Source organism: Equus caballus, chromosome X (genome assembly GCF_041296265.1).
Source record: "Equus caballus isolate H_3958 breed thoroughbred chromosome X, TB-T2T, whole genome shotgun sequence".
Lineage (NCBI taxonomy): Eukaryota > Metazoa > Chordata > Mammalia > Perissodactyla > Equidae > Equus > Equus caballus.
Genome location: NC_091715.1, coordinates 124,539,455 through 124,564,728, shown reverse-complemented (window position 1 = coordinate 124,564,728; position 25,274 = coordinate 124,539,455). Strand labels below are relative to the sequence as shown.

Below are 25,274 nucleotides of genomic sequence, written 5' to 3'. Positions count from 1 at the left end.
TTTGCCTGCTGTCCCCACCCCATCCCCCTCCTTGAATCAAACTCATTCGATGGAAAAATCTAAGTGCTATGTTCTGGGGGAAAGTTGTTGGACTTGCTCAGTGGTTAGCTCTGGCTTCGTCCCAGCCTTTGGGTGGGTGAGCAGATCCCAGGGTAGGATGGAGACAGCGTGACACCCATGAGGCTCTGAAGTCTGGGCATGGATTGGCCGAGGCTGGGCCCACAGATTCCCCAGCCTTCCCTCCTCCACCACACTCGGCCTGAAGCCCCTCATTCCGCCCCACCTTTAGCTTGGAGTGTTTACCGTACTCCTCAGTTAAAAAAAAAACCCCGCCTGTACTCTAAGAGCCTTCCAGCCTTGTGCTGACCCCGCTCATCTCTTGGTGGCTGAGAACAGAAGAGCCATCAAGGCGCTCCAGGCCAAAGTTAGCCTCCTCAGCAGCCCAAGCGCCTCATTCCTGTCCCCATAGCTTGCAGATGGAGACGATGACAATATAGAAAGAGGGCATGCCCTCCCCCAGCTTGGGCAAGGTGGGTAGAGCACTATGAATATTCAGGCCGCAAGCCTTCATCCACACCCCCAGCCTGCCAGGGGTGCGAGGGGGCGCAGACTGTGAGTGAGTGCCTGTAGTGACGAAACCACAGAGGTAGGGCCCTGGGCAGGCTGTCTGGGCTGGGCAGGGCGGGGCAGCCGGCTGGGTGAGGCCCAGATTCCCCAGGCTGATAAGGCAGCCTGTAAACACCCAGCGAGGGGAGGGGGGCAGAGGGCAGGCGACCAGATGGCAGGAGAAGGGGGGAACCGGAGCCCAGGCCTAGCTGCAGGAAGTGGGGCTTGATGTGGAAACATCCTGTCCAGCGGGGGCTAGACGGGTGGCCATCAGCGATCGCTCCCTCCACCATGGAGGCAAGCTCAGCACAAGGTGGGGCTGCCCGGGCGCCAGGCCAAGAACCTCGTTCCTGACATCTCCAAAGAACATGATCAATGGGTCTCTATTATGGGTTATTGTACCACCTAACGCTGCCGGCGGGGAAATCAGGACCACGCTACCCCCCATGGAGAAACTCAGCAGTGGAATTGCCTGAGAGAATTTGACTCTCCAGGGAAAGTCCTGGTCATCACTATCAATGAGAAGCATCAATTGGAACACCCCATTGTGTCCAAGGCATTCTGCGGCATTCCAAGATGAACCACATATCTGACATGCCATTGTCTTCCATCTTGCAGTGCTTTATAATTAAAACCTCAGAGCGTCAGAGCTGGGGGAGCCTTTCCCAAGGGATCACCAAACTCATCCACTTCACTTTACATATAGGGACATGGGGAGGCAGAGAGGGGAAGGAACTTGGCCATGCTCATGGCAGACCTAAATTCAAGCCCCTGTCTAGAGGATTTTCCACTGCCCACCCTTCTGCTTTATGTCCAGCCGCCACCCCTCATGCACAGGCCTGGCCATGCTCGTATGCTCGCTGAGCCTCAGCAGTCAGCCTTGCTTAGGGTTATGGGGAGGCTGATAGGAGGAAGGAGCCTCAGAGTCATAAATCAGAACACCTGGAGTCCAGCCTGAGCTGCTCCATCGTGTGGCCTGGAGTGACCTGCTGCCCCTCTCTGGGCCTTGTATTTAGAAAAAAAAAAAAAACAGATTTATTAGATATAGTTCAATAGCATACAATTCACCCAGTTAAAGTGTACAATTCAGTAGCTTGTAGTATTTCACCCAGTTGTATCTCCATCACCATAATCCATTTCAGAATGTTTTCATCACTCCATAAAGAAACTCTGTATCTGTTAGCAGTTACTCCTCATTTCCCCCCAATCTCTGGGCGTCAGTTTTGAAGAGACATTTGCCGTGGAAGTGTTTTGGGGGGAAAAAAAACCCAGCAATATTGTTTAGGCAGATGGGCTAACCCAGCTTACCGGGGGCTTAGATATGAAGAGACACTACCACAGAGAAGAATAGGGTGGGCCCAGTGATAAGCCCCTGGCCATGGGCCTGGCACCTATGAGGCACTCAAGACTGACTTTCCATAAATATTTGAATAAACATGTGAACCAACACCCTGAGATAAGAACCCAGACTTACCTTATGTGTAAGCTGAGAGCAAGTGTATATTTATGGGGCAGGGACCATGCCATGACCACTCTAGGTCTGGAGCCAGGAACTCTCTGGAAACAGTAGGCCCCTGAGGTACAGAAATAGAGTCAGCCTCCTTTATCAACAGAACTGGAAGCTGCCTATTCCACAATACCCTTCCTCCACAGTGGCCACAGGGGTTCAACTTGTCGCCATTTTGGTGCAAAATTGGCCCAGGAAGTTAGGATTTGCTTATCAGACCGAGCTTTGGTTGAGATCGAGGCCCTGAGGGGGGTGGGACGCAGGCCTGGGAAGCTTCTGAGCCTTCAAAGTTGGGTGACGTGAACCAGCCCCAAGCTAGGAATATGAGCAGATGGTCACCAGCATGGACTTTGAGCCCCAGGGCACACAGGCCTGGATTTGAGTTCTGCCTCCATTCTGGATAGGCAGTGTGACCTCAGTCATGTTACCTCATCTTTTCGGAGCCTGTCTCCTGCTGTCTTTAAAATGGAAGTATTAAAACAGAATTATTACCAAAAGAGATTTCATTGAAAACAGAGTTCAAAGAGCATAGTAGTTGGAAATAAACCCAGATTCAAACCCCAGCTCTGCCACTGACTAGCTACTTTGTAGGTATGTTGTAAAAATTAAAGGAGATAGTCTACATGAAGTGCCTTGGCACGACACCAGCCCCACAGCTTGTACCCAATAAATGTAAATCCCTGCCACCTTCCCTATCCTCCACTCTGTCATCCTGTAATTTTTACTGTTTGGCCCCCTTCCCCAGAAGCAGAGGGAACAAATTGAAGTGATATCAGAGGGCGCAAAAGAAAATCTTGTCCACATTTAAACAAGTACCCACACCCCTCTGCCCCTCCCACACCAGGCCCATGGCCGAGGCCACAGTGGCCACACCCACCATCTCGGGCCCAGTGCTAGCTCAGATCAGTGCCAACCCTGCGAGCGCTTGCCCCGAGCTGGCACCGATCTCCAGTGCTTCCACCCCCTCCGCCCAGTGTAGATGTGCTTTCCAAACACGTGCCACCAGCTTTGAATCGGGCTTGTAACCAACCCCTGGCCCTGAGTTTGCACTGCAGATGTAGGGAGGGGCTGGCAGGAGCCCAGGTGCATATCCAGATGTTGTGTCTGAGGCTTCCTTGGCGTCCCCAATACCAGCTGTGAAGCAGCATTTACTCCAACTCGCAGGGGTGGAGAAGCAGGCTTGTGTGGAGCAGGCACTCCCCTCAGGGGCAATGGGGCCGTATCACTGGGGCACTGGGTCCCATTTGCCCTGGGGAGCGTGGAGGGAGAGGGGAGAGGGAAAAGCGGGACTCTGCCCTCTTAACAGGAGGCCTGGCTGGGCAGCGCTCTTGGCCAAAGGCACAAGAGGATGACCTCTCAGAGCCCAGAGAGGTATCAGCCATCTTCCTATCCATTCTTTGTTGGTCCACCCAGAACCATCATTTCTAGGGGTCCCCTTAGCCTTTCCCACTGCTACTTGAACCTCACAGAACAGTATTACCACAGGGGAACCAAGGTGATTATGGCTATCCACTACTAGGCCCGCATCCCAGGCATCAAGGCTTCTAGAATCATCATCATGTACTTCTAACCAGTCCTCGGGAGGACTGGCAACTGGGCAGAGGTCCAGGGTCTCCGGCTACTACTGCTCCTCTGACCTGTTGCCTTGAGTGGGGTCAGAGCTGGCAGAGCTGGTCACCTGCCTGCAGGATCCCTCAACAGGCACGCAGCCCCACTGCTAGGAGCCCCACCTTGCAAGGGTGACCGGGAGGTATTTACAAGTGGAAGTCACCACACCAAATCAGCAGTGGCTATGGAATGTGATAGCTTCCTGTTCCATCACCCAGAAATGTCACCACCCTTGACCCACATGTAATACAATACTTTGCTCTCCATTGTTGTCTCTGTCCATTGGTGCTACAGACAAAACTATGCAAAATTATGAAGTGGCATTGATTTCAGTGTCACCTGCCCCTCTGAATTAACCTCCACTGTCAGCCTGCCTTCCCCAGACTCTCTTGCTTCAACCCGTCCCCCCATCTGAAGCCACCCAGGGTGGGTCCTCAGCCCAAGTGGACTTTTATTCAGTCCTCTAAGGCCAGGTTCACTCTGCCCCTGCAAGGTGATAGCTAGGTAAGGTGATGAACTCACTTCTACTCATCTGCTAACAGGAGAGGGTTTGTGTAGAGAGTCCTAACTCCCTCCCAGGTCCCCACTCCCCCAGCCCAACCTGCTGGCAGAGGAGGGGGCCGGGCGTCCCCTTGTGTAGACAGCTGTCTCCTGAGCCTTCCTATGAGAGATCCTCCCCACTCACCCGCAGGGCCCCTCCCTTCTCTGCACTCTCTGACCTGTGTGGGGCAGGGGCGGGGCTGGGAGGGCCAGCAGGCCCTGAAGGGGAAACTGCTGAAACCCCTGGGACAGGAAGTGGCAGAGAGGGGCTGTTTCCTCTGGCAGAGCAGGGGTGTGGTGAGAGCTGGCCCTGTCTCCTGCTTGACTGCCTGTCTGCTGTGGGCCCTGGGAGGCTGGGGAGAGCTGAGAGCCCTTCTTTCTCTGCCTCCACCTCCACAAAAAATGGAGGCTCCTGGCTCACTAGATGGGGAGGGCTCTCTCAGAGGAGGCCGTCTTCATTTTGCAGGGAGAGGAACTCAGAGAGAAGGGCAGACAGGTCAGCAGAAGGAAAGGGGGGCAGGGCAGGTGAGTATGGAGTGAGGGGGCCCACAGTGGCAGTGGAAAACCACAGCTGGGCAGGGGAACCTTCTGTAAGCTCTTGTTCGGAGAAAAAAGGATCAGGACTGTGCCTCCTCACAGCTGTGCGAGCTGGAAATACGACAGATCGACAGATCGCTGACCTTCTAAATCAGAGGGCTAGAAAGGGCCTTAGGCCATCCAGCCCAACCCTCTCATTGTGCAGCTGAGGAAACTGAGGCCCACAGAGCAGAAGCGACTTGCTGAAGGTTACACACCATGGGCAGAGCCAAGGCCAGGACATTTTTTCTGATGAAAATCTGCTGACTTTGTAGTCGGTGTTCCACACCTCCCTCCAGGCACCTCCAAGTGCTCTGTGGCATTCTTCTCAGAGGTGCGCTTGATGACTGCATGCACGCTGAAGGGGAGTGAAGCCTTTAGTCCAGGAGTCAGCAAACTTTTCCCGCAAAGGACCAGACAGCAAATATTTTAGGCTTTGCCGCCCATATGAACTCTGCCACCCAGCTCACCTTACAGTGCAAAAGCCGCCACGGACAATACATAAGCGTATTGGATAAGGGTAACTGGGTTCCAATAAAACTTTATTTGTGGCCACTGAAATTTGAACTTTGTGGGATTCTCATGTGGCACGAGATAGTATTCCTCTTTTGATTTTTTCTCAATCATTTAAAAAGGTAAAACCCATTCTTAGCTCACAGGCTGTACGACAACAGACGGGGGGCTGAATTTGGCACATGGCAATCGTTTGCGGACCCCTGCTTTAGTCTAAGAAGGCAGGCTGAGGTGTGAGGAGGAGGAGAGAACATACCAGGTGGGGGGAAGCAGGTAAGGCTTTGAAAAGGAAGTGACATTTGCTTCAGATCTGGAACGCCGTGTGGGAATTGGAGCTGAAGAAATTGGGAAAGGGCATATCAGGCCTAAGGGACAGTGTGAACAAAGGGACGGAGGTGGGGAAGTCGCTGCGAAAGTTAAATGTGTTCTGCACATGTGTGGCCTCATTGTTATTTGCCAGCCCTGGGTCTTTGGCTGCTGTCGGTCTTCACCAGAGGAAAGGGTCGGCTTTGTTGAGGATGCCGAAAGACAATGAGGAGGGGAGGAAGAAAGATCACCTGGGAATCACAGTGGCTAGCTGTGTGACCTTGAGCAAGTCACTTCTCCTCCCTTGGGAACTTGGCGTCTGCAGTTGGATGACAGGAGGGACAGATTCGATGATCGTTCAGCTCCCTTTCAACTTAGATATCCTGGGATTCTGAGTCAAGGAAGGGCTTTCAGCAGTGTGGTGAGGGGGGGAAGGAGGGACCCCGGGAGCTCATGGCGACATCTGAGCTGAAGCTGCCCTCCCTGGCTGCCTGTGGCCGGATAGGCTGTCTTTCCACGTCATCCTTTCTTGCACCCTCTCCTCTGTGCAGGGAACACTGCAACACCCTTTGCTTTTGCTGGCCTGGGAAGTGACTAGTGGTGGAAGGGAGCATTTGGAAGAGGCACCCAGTGTCAAGCAGGCAGCGAACCCAGTGCAGCCCCTTCCACCTGGGGAAGTCCCAGATCTGAGCAAGGAGCCTCGGATCAGTTTCTAGGACACGAGCTGGCAGGGGCTTTGACAAAGAACACTGTCCTTTCAATAAAAGTTATCTGACTTAATATCCTGTTGGTGCCGAGTCACAGATTACCCCAGCTTCTAAAAAACCCACTAATGAATTTAATTAGTCTCTGGTCAGTGTTTCTGTTCCCTCCTTCCCCCGCGCCCCCATGAAAGCATCAGGTCTTCCTGTCGGCGGGGGTGTGGTGTGTGCCATTTGAAGCCACCTTTCATTCAGCACACTCAACTTTCCGCCACAGTATTGTATCCGGATTGCCAGCCTCACCAGGCCAGGCCTGCTCCTTTGGCCACTGAAGGCCTGTTGAGGCCCTCCTGCCGGGTGTGTGTGTGAGTTTAGCAAAATGACTCTCTGGGACCTCTTTTTTCCATCATTAATCCTGAATTTTTCGAGGTAATCCCAACTTCAGAATGTCCAAGCTGAACTCACCTTCTTGCCGTATTTCCTGCCCCAATCACTCCATATCTTTTAACATTCCTACAGCAAGAACAGCCTACGCCTTCTGGGGTCTCCACAACCACCTTATTACCCCATGCTCAGTCATTTTATTCCTTCAGGGTGGCTCTGCGATTGGCCTCCCAGGTTCCAGCTGCCCTGCCTGGATTCCTCCATCCCCTCCACTCATACTCCCAGCCCAAACCCATCTTCCCTAAGAGCTGCTTGCTTTTTGCCCCTCCCTTGCTCAAGAATCTATAGTAACTCCCAGTTGCTTTCCATGGTAAGTTCAAATTCCACTGTCTGGTCAATCTAGGGCCTATGCGCTTATCCAGCTGATTTCCCTGATGCCCCAGCCAGCCCCCAGCTCCCGCCCCAGTCAAGCTGGTTTCCTTTCTCTACCATAAGTTCCATGGTTGTTGGTTATGTACCCCCCCCCAGCCTTCATTTCACCCCACCATCTCCATTTCCCTTTCTTCCTGTCCATCTAGGTAAAGATATGCTGAGTACTTAATGAGCGACCGTGGTCAAAAAGACACAAATTAGACCAGGAAATTGAAAAACGCGTTTGGGATATAACAGACAGTTTCCATCTACATTAACTCGCTGGCCTTTCACGTCAACCACTTGAGCTAGGGAAGGGAAGGTGTCCCCATTTCACAGGGGAGGAAAGTGACCTGGCTAAAACCCCAAGGCAAAGCTGGATCTTCTCCCTGGGAGGCCCACGCCCTTCAGCCTGCAGGGACTTTGGGGGGCCTCTGCTAGGCTGCAGCTAGCAGCCCAGGGTTCAGTAGTTGCCCTAGGGGGGCTTTGCCCCCTTTCCTGCACAGCGTTCTCCCCAATCATTGGCTTGGCCTTCACTTCCAGAAGAGCTTAACACCCCTCTGCCTCCTCCTGGTCCCTGGAGCATTAGAGACAAGGATGTGGTGGCCACAGGCTCCTCCAGGGGCTGCCCTTTTGGCTTTCTCAGTCAAGGCCTCTGGGAGTCAGGGCAGCTGGGGAAATAGGTTCCCTTTGTCAGTAACCTCACCCCCCCCCCACTCCTCCTCCCCTGTCGGGGCTTCTGTAGTGCTCTTCTTGCCACATAACCACAACCCAAAGGGCTGGGGCGGGGTGAAGGTGGCGAGGACAAGGGACTGGGAGCACTCCTCCAACCGCAGCAGACTGCCCCTCCCCACGGGGCCCCCAACCCAGGCAAGGAGTCAGCCCCTTCCAAGCCAACAACTGGAAGCTTCCAGCCCCACCCTGTCTATGTTCCAGAGCCAATGGGGGGCATCTGGGGGCTAAATGGGGCCCCCAGTCCCCCTTGCTCTCTGGGAGGTCACCTGAAACTCATCATCTGGATGAGTGCTTTTTAATTTTCAGAGTGCTTTCCCACCACCATCCTCGTTCACCCGAGACTCCCTGGTGAGCATTTGCTAAGCCTGGATTACCCTCAGCCCTCACCCACCTTAAGGGTGATAGAAACCACAACCCAGAGAGATGGCTGACTTTTCCAGGGTCACACATCTTGTTGGGATGCAGCCACGAGAGGGCTTCCCTCCTCCTCCCCGCAGGCCTCCTGGAGAGAGAGGAGCCATCTCTCTGCCTGTGGCCCGCCACCTCCTACAGCCCTAACCGCCCCTCCACCAGGACAGCTAGGGCCTGCGAAGGTAGGGGAAAGACTGGAGCTGAGAAAGGGCAGGGGGAGTTGGAGCAGAGCTTGGGGCCAGCCTCACCATCGGAGTCGTGACAAGCCCCACGCTGGAATCAGGCAGTGACCGAGGGCCAAGGAACGAAACTAGGTTTCTTGTAAATAAGCACAGAGAAACCCCAACCAACAGAGCTTGCAAAACTTTTATTTTTTTCCCCTCCCTCTTCCTGATTTCATCTCAAATGGAGGGGGTGGTGGAAAGAAAGGAATAGAGGAGAAGGAGCTGACAAAATAGCTGTGGCCAGGGCCCTTTCGCTGGGCATTCGCTCAAGGAGGAGGGTTCAGCTCGCCGACTGGAGTCAAGGTTGTGGGCAGTCCCATGGATGGGTTACTTCTGCTCCGTCCATGGCTACAGATTGGACCCCTGACTCTGGCCCTCTGTCTCTTAAATACACGCCACTGGTCACGTGCTGCATGCAAATTTGCTGCTGGATGACTATTAGCCGGAGGAGGGGCTGTTTCTAAGTAGAGGGTACAGCTGTTCCTGGGGTAGTTTCCATTTTGTTTGTGGTTGTGGGGGAGGGGTGTTGAGGGAGTGGGAAATGGCATGAAGGAAATTGTCACTTCCTTTCCAGAGAATTCCAGAAAGGTTTCATGGAGGATGGGGTATTTCAGGAGTGAGAGCTGGCTCTGAGGGGACAAGGAACTGGAGAAGGAGAACTCTGCTTTGGGGCCTGGCTGACCATCTGGCCCCCATGTTTCCTGGCATGTGTGAAAATGCCACGGGTGTTGCTAGCAATTCTGTGAGAAGCATTGGCTCAGCCGGACGGGTGTGGATTTAAACTCGCTCCACGGAGGCTGTGGACGTGGCTTTCGCATAGGGGCTGTTTCCGGTAGAGGAGGCCCAGATGGGTCGGTGCTGGACACCGCTTGACGTGTTCCAGTGACAGCCCCAGAAATGGTCTGTACGTCTGAAGGGGGCCCAGCTGTGGTGACGCAGGAACAGCCCAAACCACTTCTATTTTGCTATTTTGGTTTTGAAATGCAGTCAGAACCACAGAGAGCTAGAGGTGTGCATTTGCAGGCCGGGGATGCAGGCGGCCTCGCTTGCTCACTCCCTCCTGTGGCACACACACGCTCACACACAGTGTCCGGGGCCATATGCTCGCACAGAAACTTTGCTTTCAGCCCAAGTAGGACAGGCCCTGGGAGCCAGGGATCCTGCCGTGGCCTCAAAGGGAGTGAAGGGAGCAGCTCTTGCCACCCTGGGAGCGGACTTTGACTGGAGCCAGCTGTGAGCTGTGCAGTGATGGCGTGGGGTGAGGAGTTCACCCCCGGTTACTAAGGGGTCCCTGGCATCTTAATTCCGTGAGCCAAATGTCTGTGTGTAGCCCCTTAGCCCCCCACTCAGCGGTGAGGCAGTGCCCAGGGCTCTAGGCCACTAAAGCTGTGTCCCAGTGCGTCTGTAAGGACGCCAGGGAGGGGAGCCCCTGCTGGGGGCCTCTCCAGCCTCCAGCAGGGCGGGCCTTCTGTGGTGGTGGCTTCTTTGGTTTCAGGTTCCTGGGAGAGGGTGGTTATTTTGAGGGACTTGGGGGGGGCTGGTTCACTCCTCTGCCGGGGAGAGTGAACATGCAAATATGCCTCTCCCCGCCTCTCACTTTCAAATCCTCAAACATCTGAAGGGGGACGGGCAAAACTTTCTGGACTGGAAGGTTCCATGAAGGGGGGAAGGGGAGAGTTTTTTTAGCCTTGGCCAAGAGGGTAGGACAGCTTCTTCCTCCCCGACACCCCTTCACCTTAGCTTCAGGCTCGAGCTCCTGAAGAGTGAGACAGCAGGAGCAGCCTTGGGTGCTGAGTGCAGCTCCCAGTCCTGGGCCAGCGGAACCTGCACCACCCAAGTCCTGAGTTCGGATACTTAGATGTGTGGACACTTAAAGGATGCAATTGGATTGGTCCCTTTCTTTTATTTCAAACCTCTCCTCTTTGCGTGATGGCCGGGGGTTCCATCGATACAGTGCAGTGCTGCCTCCCTAGGAGAGCAGCCCTGGGCGGTTCACCCCAAGGACCCATGGGCCACATACATAGTGTTCTGCTGGCATTCTCTTCCTGGGAAGCACAGGACTTTGAATTTTCAGGGGGGCAGTGATGGCAGCCCCTTCGCCAGCAGGACCCTGTGCCCCGCCCCAGTCCACCTCACTGCAGCCTCTTCCAGGAGCATTAGCTCGGGTTTGTCCTCACACAGGCAGGCCTGGAGGAGGAGGAACCAGTGACTGAGCTTGTGGCTCTGCTGGCCTGACCAGGGCAGCCCTTTGACACACAGAGGCTCTCACGCACATGTCCCCACACTTGGGACACGGGCACGCCCTGCACACGTGTATATCTACGGTGTTTGCACACCCACAACAAACTCCCATTGTAAATTACGAGGCAAAAACATACAGATGTAACACTCATGGAGTGCACACATTTCTCTCACTGTCGTATAAGCCAGAGTACATGACACCCACCTCACACCCAGTGGATATGCATGGATATACTTATTGCCCAGAAAACACAACTCACTGGTACTGACTGACCAGTACCATTCCATTCCATTCATTCATTCATTCATGCGTTTATTCTGCAAACACAAATTGTCTGCTAGTGCCAAGCAGGGTGAAAGATGCTAAAGGTCCATCGATGACCAACTCAGTCGTCCCTGCCCTCAAGGAAGCCACTGTCTACTGGGGGAGGTAGCAAGGTGCGCTGGAGTTCCCCAGGCACAGAGCACTGGCAGTGAACTCGAAGACATGAAATACTGATCTGGGAAGAGAAGCCAGAGATGAGCAAACCTGGAGGGAAGGGCCATGGCAGAACGACCTTGAGGGGGGAGAGGGGCAGACACAGGAGTTTCGTGTTTAGACAAAGTGGGATTAGGTGAAAGTGATCGCCTTTCATTTGATTAGTATGAGAATGCTTCCTGGGGGCAGACAGCCGGCCTGTGGGAGGGCAGGGAGCTGCGGAATGCGGGCCTTGGGGCGCTTTGGCTGGGGGAGACAGACCTGCCAAGCATAAATGGCCCTGGGAGGCTTCTCAGGAGACCGGGTCACCGGCAGGGTCGGGTGGGGGAGGGGTGGAACTCAGGCAAGGACTGTGGTTTCCCCAGAGCCTCCTCTCTCTGACCTGGCAGAGCTCAGTGTTGCATTCACCCAAAGGGAGACTCAGACCTGACAGGTTGAGTTGAGCGACTTTTCAAAGTTTTTTGTTGGAGGTGGGTGGAAAGGTGTGGGGGTGGGGGTGGGGAGAGGGCGGAGCCAGCCCTGTGGGCTAACGGAAAGGAAGTGGGAGAGGCCTGGGTGTCTCCTGTGGGGGAGAGCGGTCATCAGGGAGGTCACCCGTGGTCCCCCTCCCTTTCCTCGCCTTTGCCCCTCTGAAGTTCCTCATTTCTTTCTAGGCCAGGAGAAGATTTTGCCACCTTGATACTGCCAAAGGAGTGTCAAGGAGGGAAGGGTCAAGTGTGTCACTCCTACTATGGTGCATGGACCCAGTTCTTCAGGGATGGTGCTTGAAGCAGGCTGTTCATAAGCCCAGCACACGAACACACACACGGATACCACTAAAAACAGCACCCTAAGGGCCAAAGACATGGTTCCTGGAGGTGGAGAAGCCCAAGCGGTCAGGGCTGGAGGCGCAGAGCAGGCTGGCAGGAGGGGCATGGGAGCTGGAGCTAGGGCTTTGGGAGGCAGGCATGGGTACCGCCCAGACAACACGTAGGAGAGCAGCAGGCACAGGAAACAATTGGAGGCCCAGGTGCCATGTGAGCGCCTGAGGTGCAGACTGTGAGCTCGAGAGGCATTCTGGGAGAGGAGAGACATGTGGGCTTCAGCAGACAGATTTCCTGGAAAAGGGGCAGCTGAGCCGGCCCTGGAGGATGGGGAAGGTTCTGTGGGCCCCTCCCCCAGCTGGGGCTCTCCTCACAAGTTCCCAGGGTGACAGTTCAGTCTTGAAACTGAAAGCAAAGCTGAACCAAGGGCATAAACCCACACACAGCACAGAGGCCATCCTCTCCGGCGGGCGGGTGGCGGCGGGGCAGTGACTAGTGTGCAGGGCATGTGGCCCACCTGTTCCTCTGTCTCAGGCTCTCTGGAGGCGTGGCTGAGTCTGAGAGCCCCATCCCTGCAAGCAGGGTCAAGCTGTCACTGGCCCTGACAACACAACCCCCACAGAGAGACATTTTTTCCTCAGTAAACTCAGCCCTTCATAGCTAAGCAGCCCCCACTCCCAAGGTAAACTGAGCCAGGCAGTCTGGAAGAGCACCCTGGACACGCAGGTGTCTCCACCCTCAAGCCCTCACACAAGATTCTTTCTCAAGCCAAGGGAATGTTAGGGACTCTTCATGCTGCTGCCCCATCCTTGTGGCCAGATGGGGTGCCCTGACTTCCCCTGTGGCTGCACCTGGGGATTAATCTTCAGGGTGGAGACAGCCCAAGTCCCTCTGTCACCTTCTCCAGAGGAGTTGGGAGAGGGAAGGGAGAGAGGCTGTGTATCTTCAGGGCCAGTTCAGGTGCAGATGCTGGTGATCAGGACTGGCACTGAGGCCCAGCCACTTCCCACTGGAGGTGACTCAGTCAACTTCCTCTTTTTCCTTCTTTCTTTACCTGCCTCCTTTCTTCTCCTTCTCCCTTCTTCTCTCATTGTCCTCTTTTAGCCATCCCTCTTCTGGCAGTCTGCCCTGGCGTGGCAGGGCCCCTTTGGCTTGCCAGCTGTCCTGGGAACAGAGCTCAAGGAAGGTGACCCCCATCTCTTCCTTCTCCCTAGGTCGCTCCTGCAGTCAGCCCAGCCCAGTATGCAGCCTTGAACCTGGCTTAGGCTACCACCTACTCCAGCTCTCTACACCCCCTGTTTTACTGTGGCTTGGGGTGTAGGCTCTAAGCTCCAACGTGCCTGAGCCGCAACTCTTCATCAAGAAAACCCCGCAGCTCCAGAGGGCCCTGCGAATCCTGCTGTCAGCTCTCTGGGAAGACAGCATGGCTATTACCCTGCAGCCCAGTGACCTGATCTTTGAGTTTGCAAGCAACGGGATGGATGATATTCACCAGGTATGGCCCCAGAGACAGAGCCTCATGAGCCAGGGCAGACGATCAGAAGGACACAGACAGGCAGGCAGACAGCCAGTAAGCCAGCCAGCCGGTCGGCTAGCCAGTCAGCAGATACTGATCAAGTACCTACCTACTAGGTTCAGGGTACTGGGCCTGCATGCCAGCCAGACCGTGTGCCAGCTAGTCACTCATGTGGCCAGTGAGTAGTCATCGGGCGGTCATTTAGTGAGCCAGTTGCCCACATGTAATTACAGGGCACATGCAGTCACCAAGCCAGCCAAGCAGCTGCTAAGGACACCAGCTGAGCTATCAGTCACTCAGCAATGTGGGCTGAACGAACAGGGGTACACTGATCCTCATGTGCGCTTTCAGCCACTTCTCTTCACCCCCACTGTCACAATGAGAAAGCTGCTGGGACAACCAAGTAGCAAGAGTGAGCACTGCCAGCTGGAACCACAGGGCAGAGTCCAAACCCTGGCGCCTCAGACTCACAGCTCTAGCCCAGTTGATGGGCCCTCCCATAACCATCTTTTAGGCCTTGATCTAAGGATTCAGGATAAACTGGAAACGGGTTCTTCCGGTGGGAGGAACTTGGAAAATGAGACAGAATTCTGGTGCTCAGGTCCCTGCTGCTCTGTGCCTTGCCTTGCACTAGGGAGCTTAGATGTACCCACGGGACGGCGTCCTGGCACACCCATCACTGCCCTCCACTCCCCTCCTTCCACAGACTGGAGAAGAGACAGCCAGGGACGGTAGAAGGAATGGCAGATTAGGAGTCAGGAGCCCTGGGTTCTGATCCCAGTTTAGCCACAGTATCACCGGGGCAAGTCCTGTCCCCTACCCTGTCTGGCTGCCATCTCCCCATCTCCTCCAAGAGGAGATCCGGCTGGATTGTCTCTAAGGGCACCCCAGCCTAATTCTGATGCTCTCTATCCTAAATCCTTGCGAGGATGGAAAACTGTGTCCAATCTCTAGCGGCCTACCAAAGGCTGCCCCCTAGTGGACTCGGAACACATTGCGCTTTCTGTCTGGCTTGTCACCTAAAGTTGCTCAGTTTTATCGGACACCTCTGGCCTCATGGAAGGCATCATGGGAGGAGAAGGGAAGAAAATTCTCACCTTATCTGGGTTCTCAGTGCTACTAGTCATTTTTCAGTTGTTTCTAGTCCACTCAGCAACTGTTGCTGTTCTGCATAGAAGCTGCTCTTCCCTCCCAACCCTACACCTGCCACTCCAGCCTCAGCAGACAGCCTCTCCTCCAATCCACAGAGAAGCTCAAAGCCAAGGACACCCTCAGTTGCCCTCCCTTCTCCCTTTTATCGGTAACATGGCCAATCTCATTTCCTTTCCACTGGCCTGGAAGAAAGAAGTGTCCCTATTCCTTCCAAGGGTAACTCCTACCCCTGGACTTCATCTCTTCTCTCCTACTGCCTTCAAGACCTCAAACCGTTGATCACCTCCTCTCTCACTTGCACCTTTCAGACCTCCTAGAACTTTCTCCTCAACCTGGAACATCTCCAGGTCTCCCCAACCCTAAAAGAAAATCTTCCTTCCTTCTGCCCCCCTTCAAAATGCCACCTTCTTGGCTCCTTTCTTCCCCCCCAGTCGTCTCCACCCTCTGTGTTTACTTTATCGCCTCCCTTCTCTCACTCTTTTTAGGAAACAATTTTTATTGCAAAATGTATCATGAATGCAAAAGAGTGCATAAATCATATGTATGCAAATCATATAAATACATCCGTATTTATACTTATATAAATCATATATACATATACAATCATATATAAAGAATAACTAAAGTGAACACCCATGAACTCACCGCCCAGGTTAAGAAATAAGACGTTACCAGTCTCCTCGAAGCCAGGTGACTTGCCCAAGGTTCCACTGTTAGTAAGCAGCAGAGCTTGGTCTTGAACTCAGGCAGTCTCTCGGCACAATCCAATAGAATTTTCTGAGATGCCAGAAGTGTTCTCCATGTGTGCTGCTCAGTATGGGGCCACTAGTCACATGTGGCTATGGAGCAAGTGAACTGTGGCTAGCGCAACTGAAATTTTCATTTGGAAAAAACTTAAATTTTCATTGAAATTTAAATAGTCACCGTGGCTAGTGGCTATCATTTTGAGAGTGACAGCTCTCCACTCCGTGGCCTTCAGCACTACATCTGCCTGCCTGCCTCGGGCCATCCTCTCTGAGATCCATTGTCACGGGATGCCAGCACTCCCCTGAAACTGCTCCAGCCAGGTGACTGCCCAGTGGCCAAACCCAAAGGCATTTTATCAATTTTTATTCTTTTAGATCCTTCAGGAACCTTAGACAGAACTGACCATTCTCATTCTTTTTTCATAAAGGAAGAATGAACAGTCCCATGAAAGAAAATTTGGAAAATACAGAAAAGTAGAAAGAAAGGGAAAAAAATCACCCCAAGTCCCACAACCAAAGTATAATTATTATGAACATTCTGGTATATTTCCTTCCATACGTAATTTTTAGAAACAACAGTTGCAATCACACGCCTTTTTTATTTAGCTTCGTTTAATTTTAGAACAACTCTGTTCTCCAGGGATCGAATTCTCATCCTGATAATCTTACCCACTCCAAGGGATTTAGCCACCACCTTTCTGAGCTCTTGGACACTTATTTCTGACTGCCTGATAGGCATCTATTTTAGATCGCCCAAAGGTACCTGAAACTCACCATATCCAGACACTGTCCCCCTTATCTTTCTCCAAAACCTGCTCCTCCCCATCCTGTGTTCCCCTTTAACATGAGCAGACTCTCCATGAACCCGCTGAATCAAGCTGGAAATTGGAACTCTCTCCCTCATCCACACAGGGACTGGGCCCTTACTCGTCTACCTCTGTAATGCCTCTGTTCTTCCGTCTTCATTGCCACAGACTGAGCCCTAAGATGTCCACAGTGTGAGTCTCTACCTGTGGGCACCCAGCCCTGACTGTAGACTGAGTCCCTCACGTGGCAACAGATCAGGGCCCTTCGCCCTCGTCATTGACTAATCCTTCCCACTGGCCTCAGAATGAACCTAACCTTTCTCATAGACTGAGCACTAACCCTGGCCACGGATTAACCCACAACTACAACCAATCAAAACTGCCCGTCCTTGGTTGGGTGCAGGTGGTATAGAGCTAACTCATCTCTGTTAACCAAGAACCCACTCAAAGCATCACCTAGTGAGGCTGGACCTGGAGCAATGTCATCCTATACAAAGGGCAGCCCCTGAGGGCTCCAAGAATTAGGAATTGCAAGGAGGGCTAGGTTCTGGTAAAGAGGGCTTCCTGGCAGAGGCCAGTGGGCCTTGAACCAGATCCCTATCTTCTCCATAGCTGGAAGACCCCTCGGTGTTCCCAGCTGTGATCGTGGAGCAGGTACCCTACCCCGAATTACTGCATCTGTACTCAGGACTGGAGCTGGACGACGTTCACAATGGCATCATAGCCGACGGGACCTTGTGTATGACGCAGGATCAGATCCTGGAGGGCAGTTTTTTGCTGGCAGGTCTGTTCCCTTCCTGGGCAGGGTAGGCGCGGTGGAAAAGGGGTTCTGTCTTCAGGGAACAGTAGCCCACGATGGCTCCTAGTGACCCCATGCAGCATGGGCAAGGCCTCCAACTATTGAAAATTAGATGGGGCAGTGAGGACATCAAACGGGAGTACCACTTCATAGAGGAAGGAACCGTCTTAATGGATTCATGATCTTTTGAGATGGAGTGGGCCAAAACCCAGCTGGGGTGGGTGTAGAGAAAAGGTGGAGAATTAGGGTGGGAGGTGCCCTGGTCCCTTCCTGGCTGTTCCCTGGCTCTTTAGCACCATCCTCTGGGTTGGCCCTGATTGTAGCTGTACCCCCTGCCCTGTGCCCTAAGAGAACTTTTCCTCCCCCTCCCCTCACCGCCACCATGGAACCTGGAACCAGATGACAATGAGGCAACCTCGCAAACCATGTCAACCACTGAAGTCTTGCTCAATGTCGAGTCTCCCAACAACATCCTGGATGAGAAGCAGATCTGTAAGTTGGAACAAAAAATTCCATTGAAAAATATCACATCTGTGCACTGGGTTCTTAGGCACAGGTGCATGCAGGCGGATGTACCCACACCCACCGATACACACATGCACATGCTCTTGAGCTGTGACTGGCATGGGGGCGGGCAGGAGGGCACTGGAGACCAGGAAAAGATGGCCACGGTGACTTTTCTCCCAATTTTTAAATTGTGATAAAATATACAACAGGAAATTGACCACCTTAACCATTTTTCCGTGTCTAGTTCAGTGTATAAAGTACATTTGTATGGTTGCGCAGCCATCACCACCATCCAGCTCCAGAACCCTTTTCATCTGGCAAAACTGAAACTCTGTACCCAGTAAACACTCCCCACTCCCCTCCCCCCCGCCGCTGGCAGCCGCCCATCTACTTTCCGTCTCTCTGAATTTGACCGCTCTAAGTACCTCATGTAAGTGGCATCACACAGTATTTTTCTTTTGGGGACTGGCTTATGTCACTTAACATCACGTCCTCAAGGTCTGTCCGTGTTGTAGCATGTGGCAGAATTCCCTTCCTTTTTAAGGCTGAATACCTTGGCCAGGGTGACTTTTTAGGTTCCTCTGCTCTCTCGCTGGGCTCCCAGGAAGACTACGCAGAGTGTGGCTTATTTAGAAATGTTCTAGCCTTGGAACCTCCTCAGCCCTTTCCCTAGTCTTGGAGGTTGGCCCCCACCTCCCCAGAAGGCCCCAAGGCAGGATCCTCCCCCAGGACCCCCTCAGGCATTTGTCCTGACGCCACAGAAGGATGCCTGGCCCTCACTGCCCCTTCCCAAGGGGGCGCTGGGACTCAGTGGGGGAAAGAAAGCCCTGTGCAGGTTAAGAGTCCTAGCATTTCCACTCCCGACCCTGTCACTAATATTCATTCAGGATTCAACAAATTTTTACTGAGTGCCTACATGTACCAGGCACCAACTTGCTGTGTGACCTTGGGCCTGTGCCCTGCAATCTCTGGGTCTCAGTTTCCTCATCGGGAAAGGAGAAGAATTGGGATAAATGATGTTCTAAGGCTCTTTTCAGTTGTAAAATAAGGGAATGACTAAATCAAGGGGGCCCTTTACCCTGGGTGTTGCCTGGAACGTCCCCACTACCGGCAGCGGGCTATGCGTGTGGCAGCCGTGATTGGGGCAGCTCGTGCCCACAGCTCCGCAGATGTTTCCTCTCCTCCTGGGGCGAGACACTTGAGGCATTTTCAGGTGTATCCTGTGTCTGGGGCTGTGGGGAACGGCACCTCCGCCCTCCCTGGAAGCCCCCCATGCACTTGAGCGCTGGGAGACCATGCTCCCACCCTGCCCCGAGCCCCAGCCACCTCAGGCCTTTCTTCTTGCAGTCGGCACCTCTGAAATGCTTCCAGACTCAGACGCTGCTCCAGCCGTCACTCTCCCCAACTATGTATTTCCTGTTGCTGAGCCCGATGCCCTGAACAGGGCGGGTGACACTGGTGACCAGGAGGGGCACTGTCTGGAAGAGAAGGTCCCCAGAGAGGAAAGTGCTAAGAAGACTGGAAAATCAAAGAAAAGAAGTAAGAGAGAAAGAGAAAGAGACTGTGTGTGTTTGTGTCTTCGAGGGCGTGGGCAGTAGGAGCGGGGGAGGGGTCAGAGAGACCATAAGGGGTGAATGGGTCTAGGCTCATAGACACGTTAAGAGGACAGCTCTCTGACGTGGCAGGGATGGACGAAAAGGCCTCCCTTCTGTAAAACGTGGCCTCATTGGTTGGCCTGCTGGAAGCCTGACATTTCCTGAGCCACTCCTGTCTGCCCAGCAGACAGAAACTCTTCCAGAAATGCCAGTGATTTCAATGGGTTGGATCCTAGGCTGGGTGTTTAGACACCAGGCTTGGCCCCCTGGCCAGTCCCGGGTCCCCTGGGGGCCTCTGTCTATAAAAGACGCCTCATGCCGCATGCTTATCTTCCTTCTGCGGAGCTTATGGAGCTGAGGCCATATATAGGAGAGGACTTTGGGCTTTCCCAAGCCCTGGTGTTATTGATTTACTCGGGCAATCGCTGGTTGATAGTGCTTTGTCAGTTTGGCCACCAAAACCCCAGTGCCACACTTACCTGAACAACAGTCATGCCTTTAGGCTGTCTTTTCAGTCCGAAAACTAGGCTGGGAGGAGTCTGTTCTTCTAAACGGGACTCACCTGCAAGCATGTCTGGTCTACCTTTGGGGTCTGAAAATGAGGGCGGGCCGTTGGGCAGGGGCAGGTGCCTGAGGGCTGTGGCTCTGGAGAGCGATCCTGGGCCTCCAGCCCTGGTGACCTGGCTCTTCCTTGTCACACCCAACTTGGGAAGCTTCTGGGCCCTCTCTGTCAGGAGTCGGCCCTGGAGCACTTACCGTGGTCTCAGGCTCATCCTGCTCTCACCTTCCCCTCACAGTCCGGAAGACAAAGGGCAACCGCAGTACCTCACCCGTCACTGACCCCAGCATCCCCATACGGAAGAAATCCAAGGATGGCAAAGGTATGGCTGGGCGTCAGGTGGGGCGGGAAGGAGCCGGGGGGTCTGGGCCACCCCTCACCGCCTGCCCCTCTGCAGGCAGCACCATCTATCTGTGGGAGTTCCTCCTCGCCCTTCTGCAAGACAGGAACACCTGCCCCAAGTACATCAAGTGGACCCAGCGAGAGAAAGGCATCTTCAAGCTGGTGGACTCGAAAGCTGTGTCTAAGCTGTGGGGGAAGCAGAAAAACAAGCCCGACATGAACTATGAGACAATGGGGCGGGCACTAAGGTAGGAGCTGCTGGAGCGCTGAGCCCTGCCCTGGGGGTGGCACCAGGCTTTTCCCTCTGTCCAAGGAGTCCCTCTCGCTGGAATGGAGACCCGATTCGTCCTTTAAGGAAGCGGGTCCTGTGCCTCTCCTATTTGCTTGCCCCCGAGCCCATTTCCCAGGACCCCTCTTGGAGGAACCATCCCCTCCCTCTTGCATTTCTGTCCTAGCCTTTTCTCTTTTTAGAGCGGAAGAGAATTTTAGGGTCTCCCATCCTCAATAAGGGCTTCCTTCGTATTCTGCAAGCCAGAGACCCAGGGAGACGGGCCTGAGTCACCCACAGTTGGTCTCAGGCTGGGGACTGCTCAACTCCCCATCATCCATCCCCTCCCGTCCTTCACTCACCCCTGTCCTTTGCCCCAAAGCAGACTGGAAGTTGGCACTTGAAACCCCTTTTCGTGGACCCTTTGAGTCCTCGGGGGAGATCTCAGAAATTCCATAAAAGCTTCACCCCTTCCCTTGCCCTTGGGCTCCCGTCTGGCTCCCCGGCCAGCCTCGGCCTCATGCTTGCCCTGGCCTGGAGGGCGGCGTGTCCCTGGCTGACTCCCCACTCCCCTCCCCTCATCCCCCAGATATTACTACCAAAGAGGCATCCTTGCCAAGGTGGAAGGGCAGCGGCTGGTGTACCAGTTTAAGGAGATGCCCAAGGACCTGGTGGTGATCGAAGATGAGGACGAGAGAAGTGAAGTCACAGCTACGTCCCCTCAGGCCTCCACTCCCTCCACCTCCTCCACCAGCACCACCCGGAGAGCCAGCTCCAGGGTCTCATCCAGAGCCGCCCCCCAGGGCAAGGGCAGCCCTTCCTGGGAGAAGCCGAAGGTTCAGCACGTTGGTCTTCAGCCATCTGCGAGTCTAGAATTGGGACTGTCTCTAGATGAGGAGACCCCCACTACCTCCACCGTGCTTGTCTCTCCACCAGAGAGCCAGGCCAAACTCACCAAAGCCGTGAGGTAAGGGCACCAAAGTCCTCAAGAGTCTTGCCCTAGGACCTCGTGTTGGGGGCAGGTTTCAACTTCTGGCAAAGCTCCGCTATGTCTCTGGTCTATGGGACCCTCGCAGAGTCCCTGGGAAGCCAGTGGGGCACTTGTTGGTCAAAAGAGGAAAAGCGACTTGCCTGAGGTCACACACCAAAGTAATGGCAAGGCCAGCACTTGACATGGGGGGCTTCTGTTGCCAGCTGGGACTGTTTCTGTGGTACCCCAAGCAGCCACCAGGGGCCTCCACATCTGTACCCCTCTCTCCAAGCGCCCTCCACTCCAGAAAAGAGGCAAGAGAGAATGTTACAGAGCTGCCCACTCAGCCTTCCTCAGGCCCTCCAGGCCCACAGGAAAGTTCTCGCTGTTTCTTGTCCACGCTAAGGTGCCTCTAATTTTCCCTGAAAGGTTGGGTTTTGTCTGGGTTATGGAGCTGTTTGTATGTAGCTCTCACTGCTCTGGCTTGGGTCCCCAAGATGGTTTTCTGAGGAGGGAAGGCAGTAGAGTGGAGCAATGAGGAACATGAACTCTGGTGTCAGCAAGGCTAGATGTGAACCCCTGCCACTAGCTGTGTGGTCTGGGGCAAGTTACATAAGCTCTCTGTGCCTCAGTTTCCTCAAGCTGTAAACTCAGGTTATTAATCTTACTCAGCTCGTGGGCTGTTTGGGAGGTGGAGTGAAATACCGCATGCCGATCATTCAGAATGATGCTCACCTAGACCAAGCACTCAATAAACGGGAGCTGAAACAACAGCGAAGAAACGGAACACCTTCAGCTCCGTTCCTCCTGTGCCCTCCTTCCGAGCCAGTCGAGAGATGCCTCTTGCCTTACTCAAATCTGTTCTCTGTTTCTTCTCAGTACTACTTCTGTGCCCAGCAACATCCACCTAGGAGTGGCCCCTGTGGGGTCAGGCTCCGCCTTGACCCTGCAGACAATCCCGCTGACCACAGTGCTGACCAACGGGCCTCCTGCCAGTACTACTGCTTCAACCCAGCTTGTGCTCCAGAGTGTTCCGCCCGCTTCAACCTTCAAGGACACCTTCACTTTGCAGGCCTCCTTCCCCCTGAACGCCGCCTTCCAAGAGAGCCAGGGGGCAACACCAGGGGCTCCGTTGATTCTCAGCGGCCTCCCCCAACTTCTGGCCGGGGCCAACCGTCCGACCAGTTCAGCACCACCCTCAGTCACAGGGGCTGGACCAGCAGGGCCCAGCTCTCAGCCCCCCGGGACTGTCATTGCTGCCTTCATCAGGACTTCAGGCCCCACAGCAGCCCCTGGGGTCAAGGAGGGGCCACTGAGGCCCTCCTCATATGTGCAGGGCATGGTGACTGGGGCCCCCATGGAGGGGCTGCTGGTTCCTGAAGACACCCTGAGGGAGCTCCTGAGGGATCAGGCTCACCTTCAGCCACTTCCAACCCAGGTGGTTTCAAGGGGTTCCCACAATCCGAGCCTTCTGGGGAACCAGACTTTCTCTCCTCCCAGCCGCCCCACAGTTGGGCTGACCCCAGTGGCTGAACTTGAGCTCTCCTCAGGCTCAGGGTCCCTGTTTATGGCTGAGCCTAATGTGACCACATCTGGGAACCTGCTGACCAGATCCCCAACCCCAGCCCCCTTCTCCCCATTCAACCCCACTTCCCTCATTAAGATGGAGCCCCATGACATATAAACAGATGGGTTGGGGGCAGTGTGACGCACCAGGCGAGTTGAGCAGCAGTTTGAGAAGGACTTCCTCTAGCAGAGACTGACTTCAGTAGCATACCTGCCCTTACATTTTAGTGGGATGTCAATACACCGGCCCCACCCCACCCCTGCCTGGCATCACCATGGCCAAACCATGCCCAGTTTGAGCATCGCTGGGGTCAGACCATGGCCTTCAAGAGCACTAGGGGATATGTTCTTGTCGGGGTAATGGGCTGACTTGGTGATGGAGGGCAAACCTCCTGAGAAGTGTGTGACCAGGGCTGGTGCAGGGGCTTCACAAGAAGAGTCTTTTCGCCTGGCTGTATTTCTCTACCCACGTTCCCTCCACAGGCAACTTACTGCCCCCATGTGAATATCTCTGTACGTATTTGTGTGTACTCGTGGGTCTGCATCTCTGTTTCTTCGGGGAGGACGGGGGTATAGCCGTGAGGTCTTCAAGGGTGTGTGTCTGTGGGTCAACCACAGAGATGGAGGTTTTTTTTTAAGGGAAAGCATTCTCTAGTTCCTTTGTACAAACCCACATTCAGTTGCTCTGAGACTATGGGGTACAGGTTGGATCCCCAAATCTAGAGAGATGCCACAGAGCTGGCTCAGGTCCAGAGTAGAAGAGCTTCAGTGGGTGTGTGTGTTGGAGAAGATGCAGTTCTAAGGGACAAGGAGAAGGCCAAGAGGGATAAAAGCATGAAGAGAGGGCAGGGTACTCAGCCCAGGGAGCAGCCCCCGAGCCACCACTAGCCTGAGGTCCTCTTCCCGGAGACAGCCTCATTGCCCACCAGTCACTTGCCAGCACACTGGGACCTTGGCACCCCCAGAGTGCTTTCGTGCAGGGTTAGACAGGGGCCAAGTGCCCCTCTAGGGTCAGACCCAGCCACAAAGTCACCAGGCAGGGCTAAATTAGTTGACAGTTTGTGTCGCAGGCTTGGGCTGTATTGCCAGCCTTCACTGGCACCCTGGCCTACAGTCTGGATCCAGGGTTCCCTCTTGATTCATTTGCCCCCCATGTTTCCCTGCTGTCAGGTGTTGCTGGAGATAGTCATGTAGCAATGCACATTGGGTCTGCCTCTATTCCTGCTCGTGCACACCTGCCGCTCAGCCTGCCGTCTCCTCACCCCATAGGTTTGCCAACCATCCACTCCCATGACGGCTGCGGCAGACCCCCTCGGGTGGAGGCTGCCCTCGTCTCCAACTTTCGCACCTAACCCTGATTACTCCTTCGCCAAGAAGGCAGGAGCCCAGGGCACTTCTCCCGTCTCTGCATGGCTCCGTGCTTCCCTCTTTCCCCTTTCTGAGGAAGGGGTCAACTGATTCTCTCTTAAAGTCAACCCCTCAGCCTAGGGCCTGGACCCCCTCCCCGCTCTCTTTGAATTAGCTTGCTTCTCTCCTTCCAAATTTGGGGGCAAGGCTGAAAGCTAAGACATGTCAGCTTCGGAAACCATATTTTCTGGTGAATTTGGTTAATGTGAATCAGTGCCTCAGGACCCTCGCTATGTCCTTGGTACAAAAGCATCCACTTGACCTAACTACCTCCCCTGGTTGTTCTCTCTCTCCTGGTCACTGCCAGGGCTACAATCGTCCTCTCCCGCTGTCTTCTTGTTCTTCTTTTCTCCCCGGGAGGGAACCATATATGGTTGTGCAGGTGTATTTATTACACGTTTCCAGCACTTATCACTAAAGTGCCTTTTTCTAATAAATCCGTTTATTATGACAATTTCCTGATGGTGGAAAGTAACGCATCTTGAGAAAGGGCCACCTTTAAAAAAAAAAAACATTGCACAAAGGCACTGCATGGGTTTGGGGTGGCCCTGCCCCCCTCACCCCAACTCCATAGAACTCATCATGTGAAGGTCACTGAGAGCCTCACGGTGACATCGAACGAATGTCGTCTTCACAGTTCTTCGCCCCTGTGAGCCCTCACGGCACGTGACACTACTTCCCACCCCTTCTTGCACTAGTCAGACTCAACTGCTGCTTCTGTCACCCACTCTGTGCCTGTGCTGGCTCCGCATGTAGCACTTTAAGCGGGGGTGGCCCCCAGGGCCTCCTTCATTTTCCTGGCTCCTGCTCGGCTCCTTGGGGATGAGTCTGAAGTCTAGGGCTCCAGCCTCCACTTTTCTCTTCAGTTCCTGGCTCGCATTTCCAGCAGTCTGCTGGACATTTCCAGCCAGGTGCTGGTCAGTCCCTCAAAGACAGCCCCTCTATCAAAGATGCATTTTGAAAGTCTCTCCACAGGCACACAAAGCCTTTCCAAAAA

The 25,274-nt window shown here is 54.1% G+C and overlaps 1 protein-coding gene across 4 annotated transcripts in view; it reads left to right on the top strand.

Moving 5' to 3' along the window:
* Positions 1–24,731, top strand: part of ELF4 (E74 like ETS transcription factor 4) — a 37,275-nt gene extending 12,544 nt beyond the window's left edge. For 2 of the 4 annotated variants that reach the window (XM_023633976.2, XM_023633978.2), the window contains exons 2-9: positions 13,259–13,539; positions 16,877–17,048; positions 17,463–17,555; positions 18,918–19,109; positions 19,963–20,046; positions 20,122–20,314; positions 20,924–21,301; positions 22,184–24,731. In XM_023633976.2, the coding sequence (XP_023489744.1) occupies positions 13,468–13,539; positions 16,877–17,048; positions 17,463–17,555; positions 18,918–19,109; positions 19,963–20,046; positions 20,122–20,314; positions 20,924–21,301; positions 22,184–22,988 (1,989 nt within the window). In that variant the 5' untranslated portion in view covers positions 13,259–13,467 and the 3' untranslated portion in view covers positions 22,989–24,731. The remainder of the gene's footprint in view (positions 1–13,258; positions 13,540–16,876; positions 17,049–17,462; positions 17,556–18,917; positions 19,110–19,962; positions 20,047–20,121; positions 20,315–20,923; positions 21,302–22,183) is intronic. The other 2 variants (XM_023633979.2, XM_070257995.1) reach the window with 1 other exon arrangement.
* Positions 24,732–25,274: the final 543 nt, after the last annotated feature.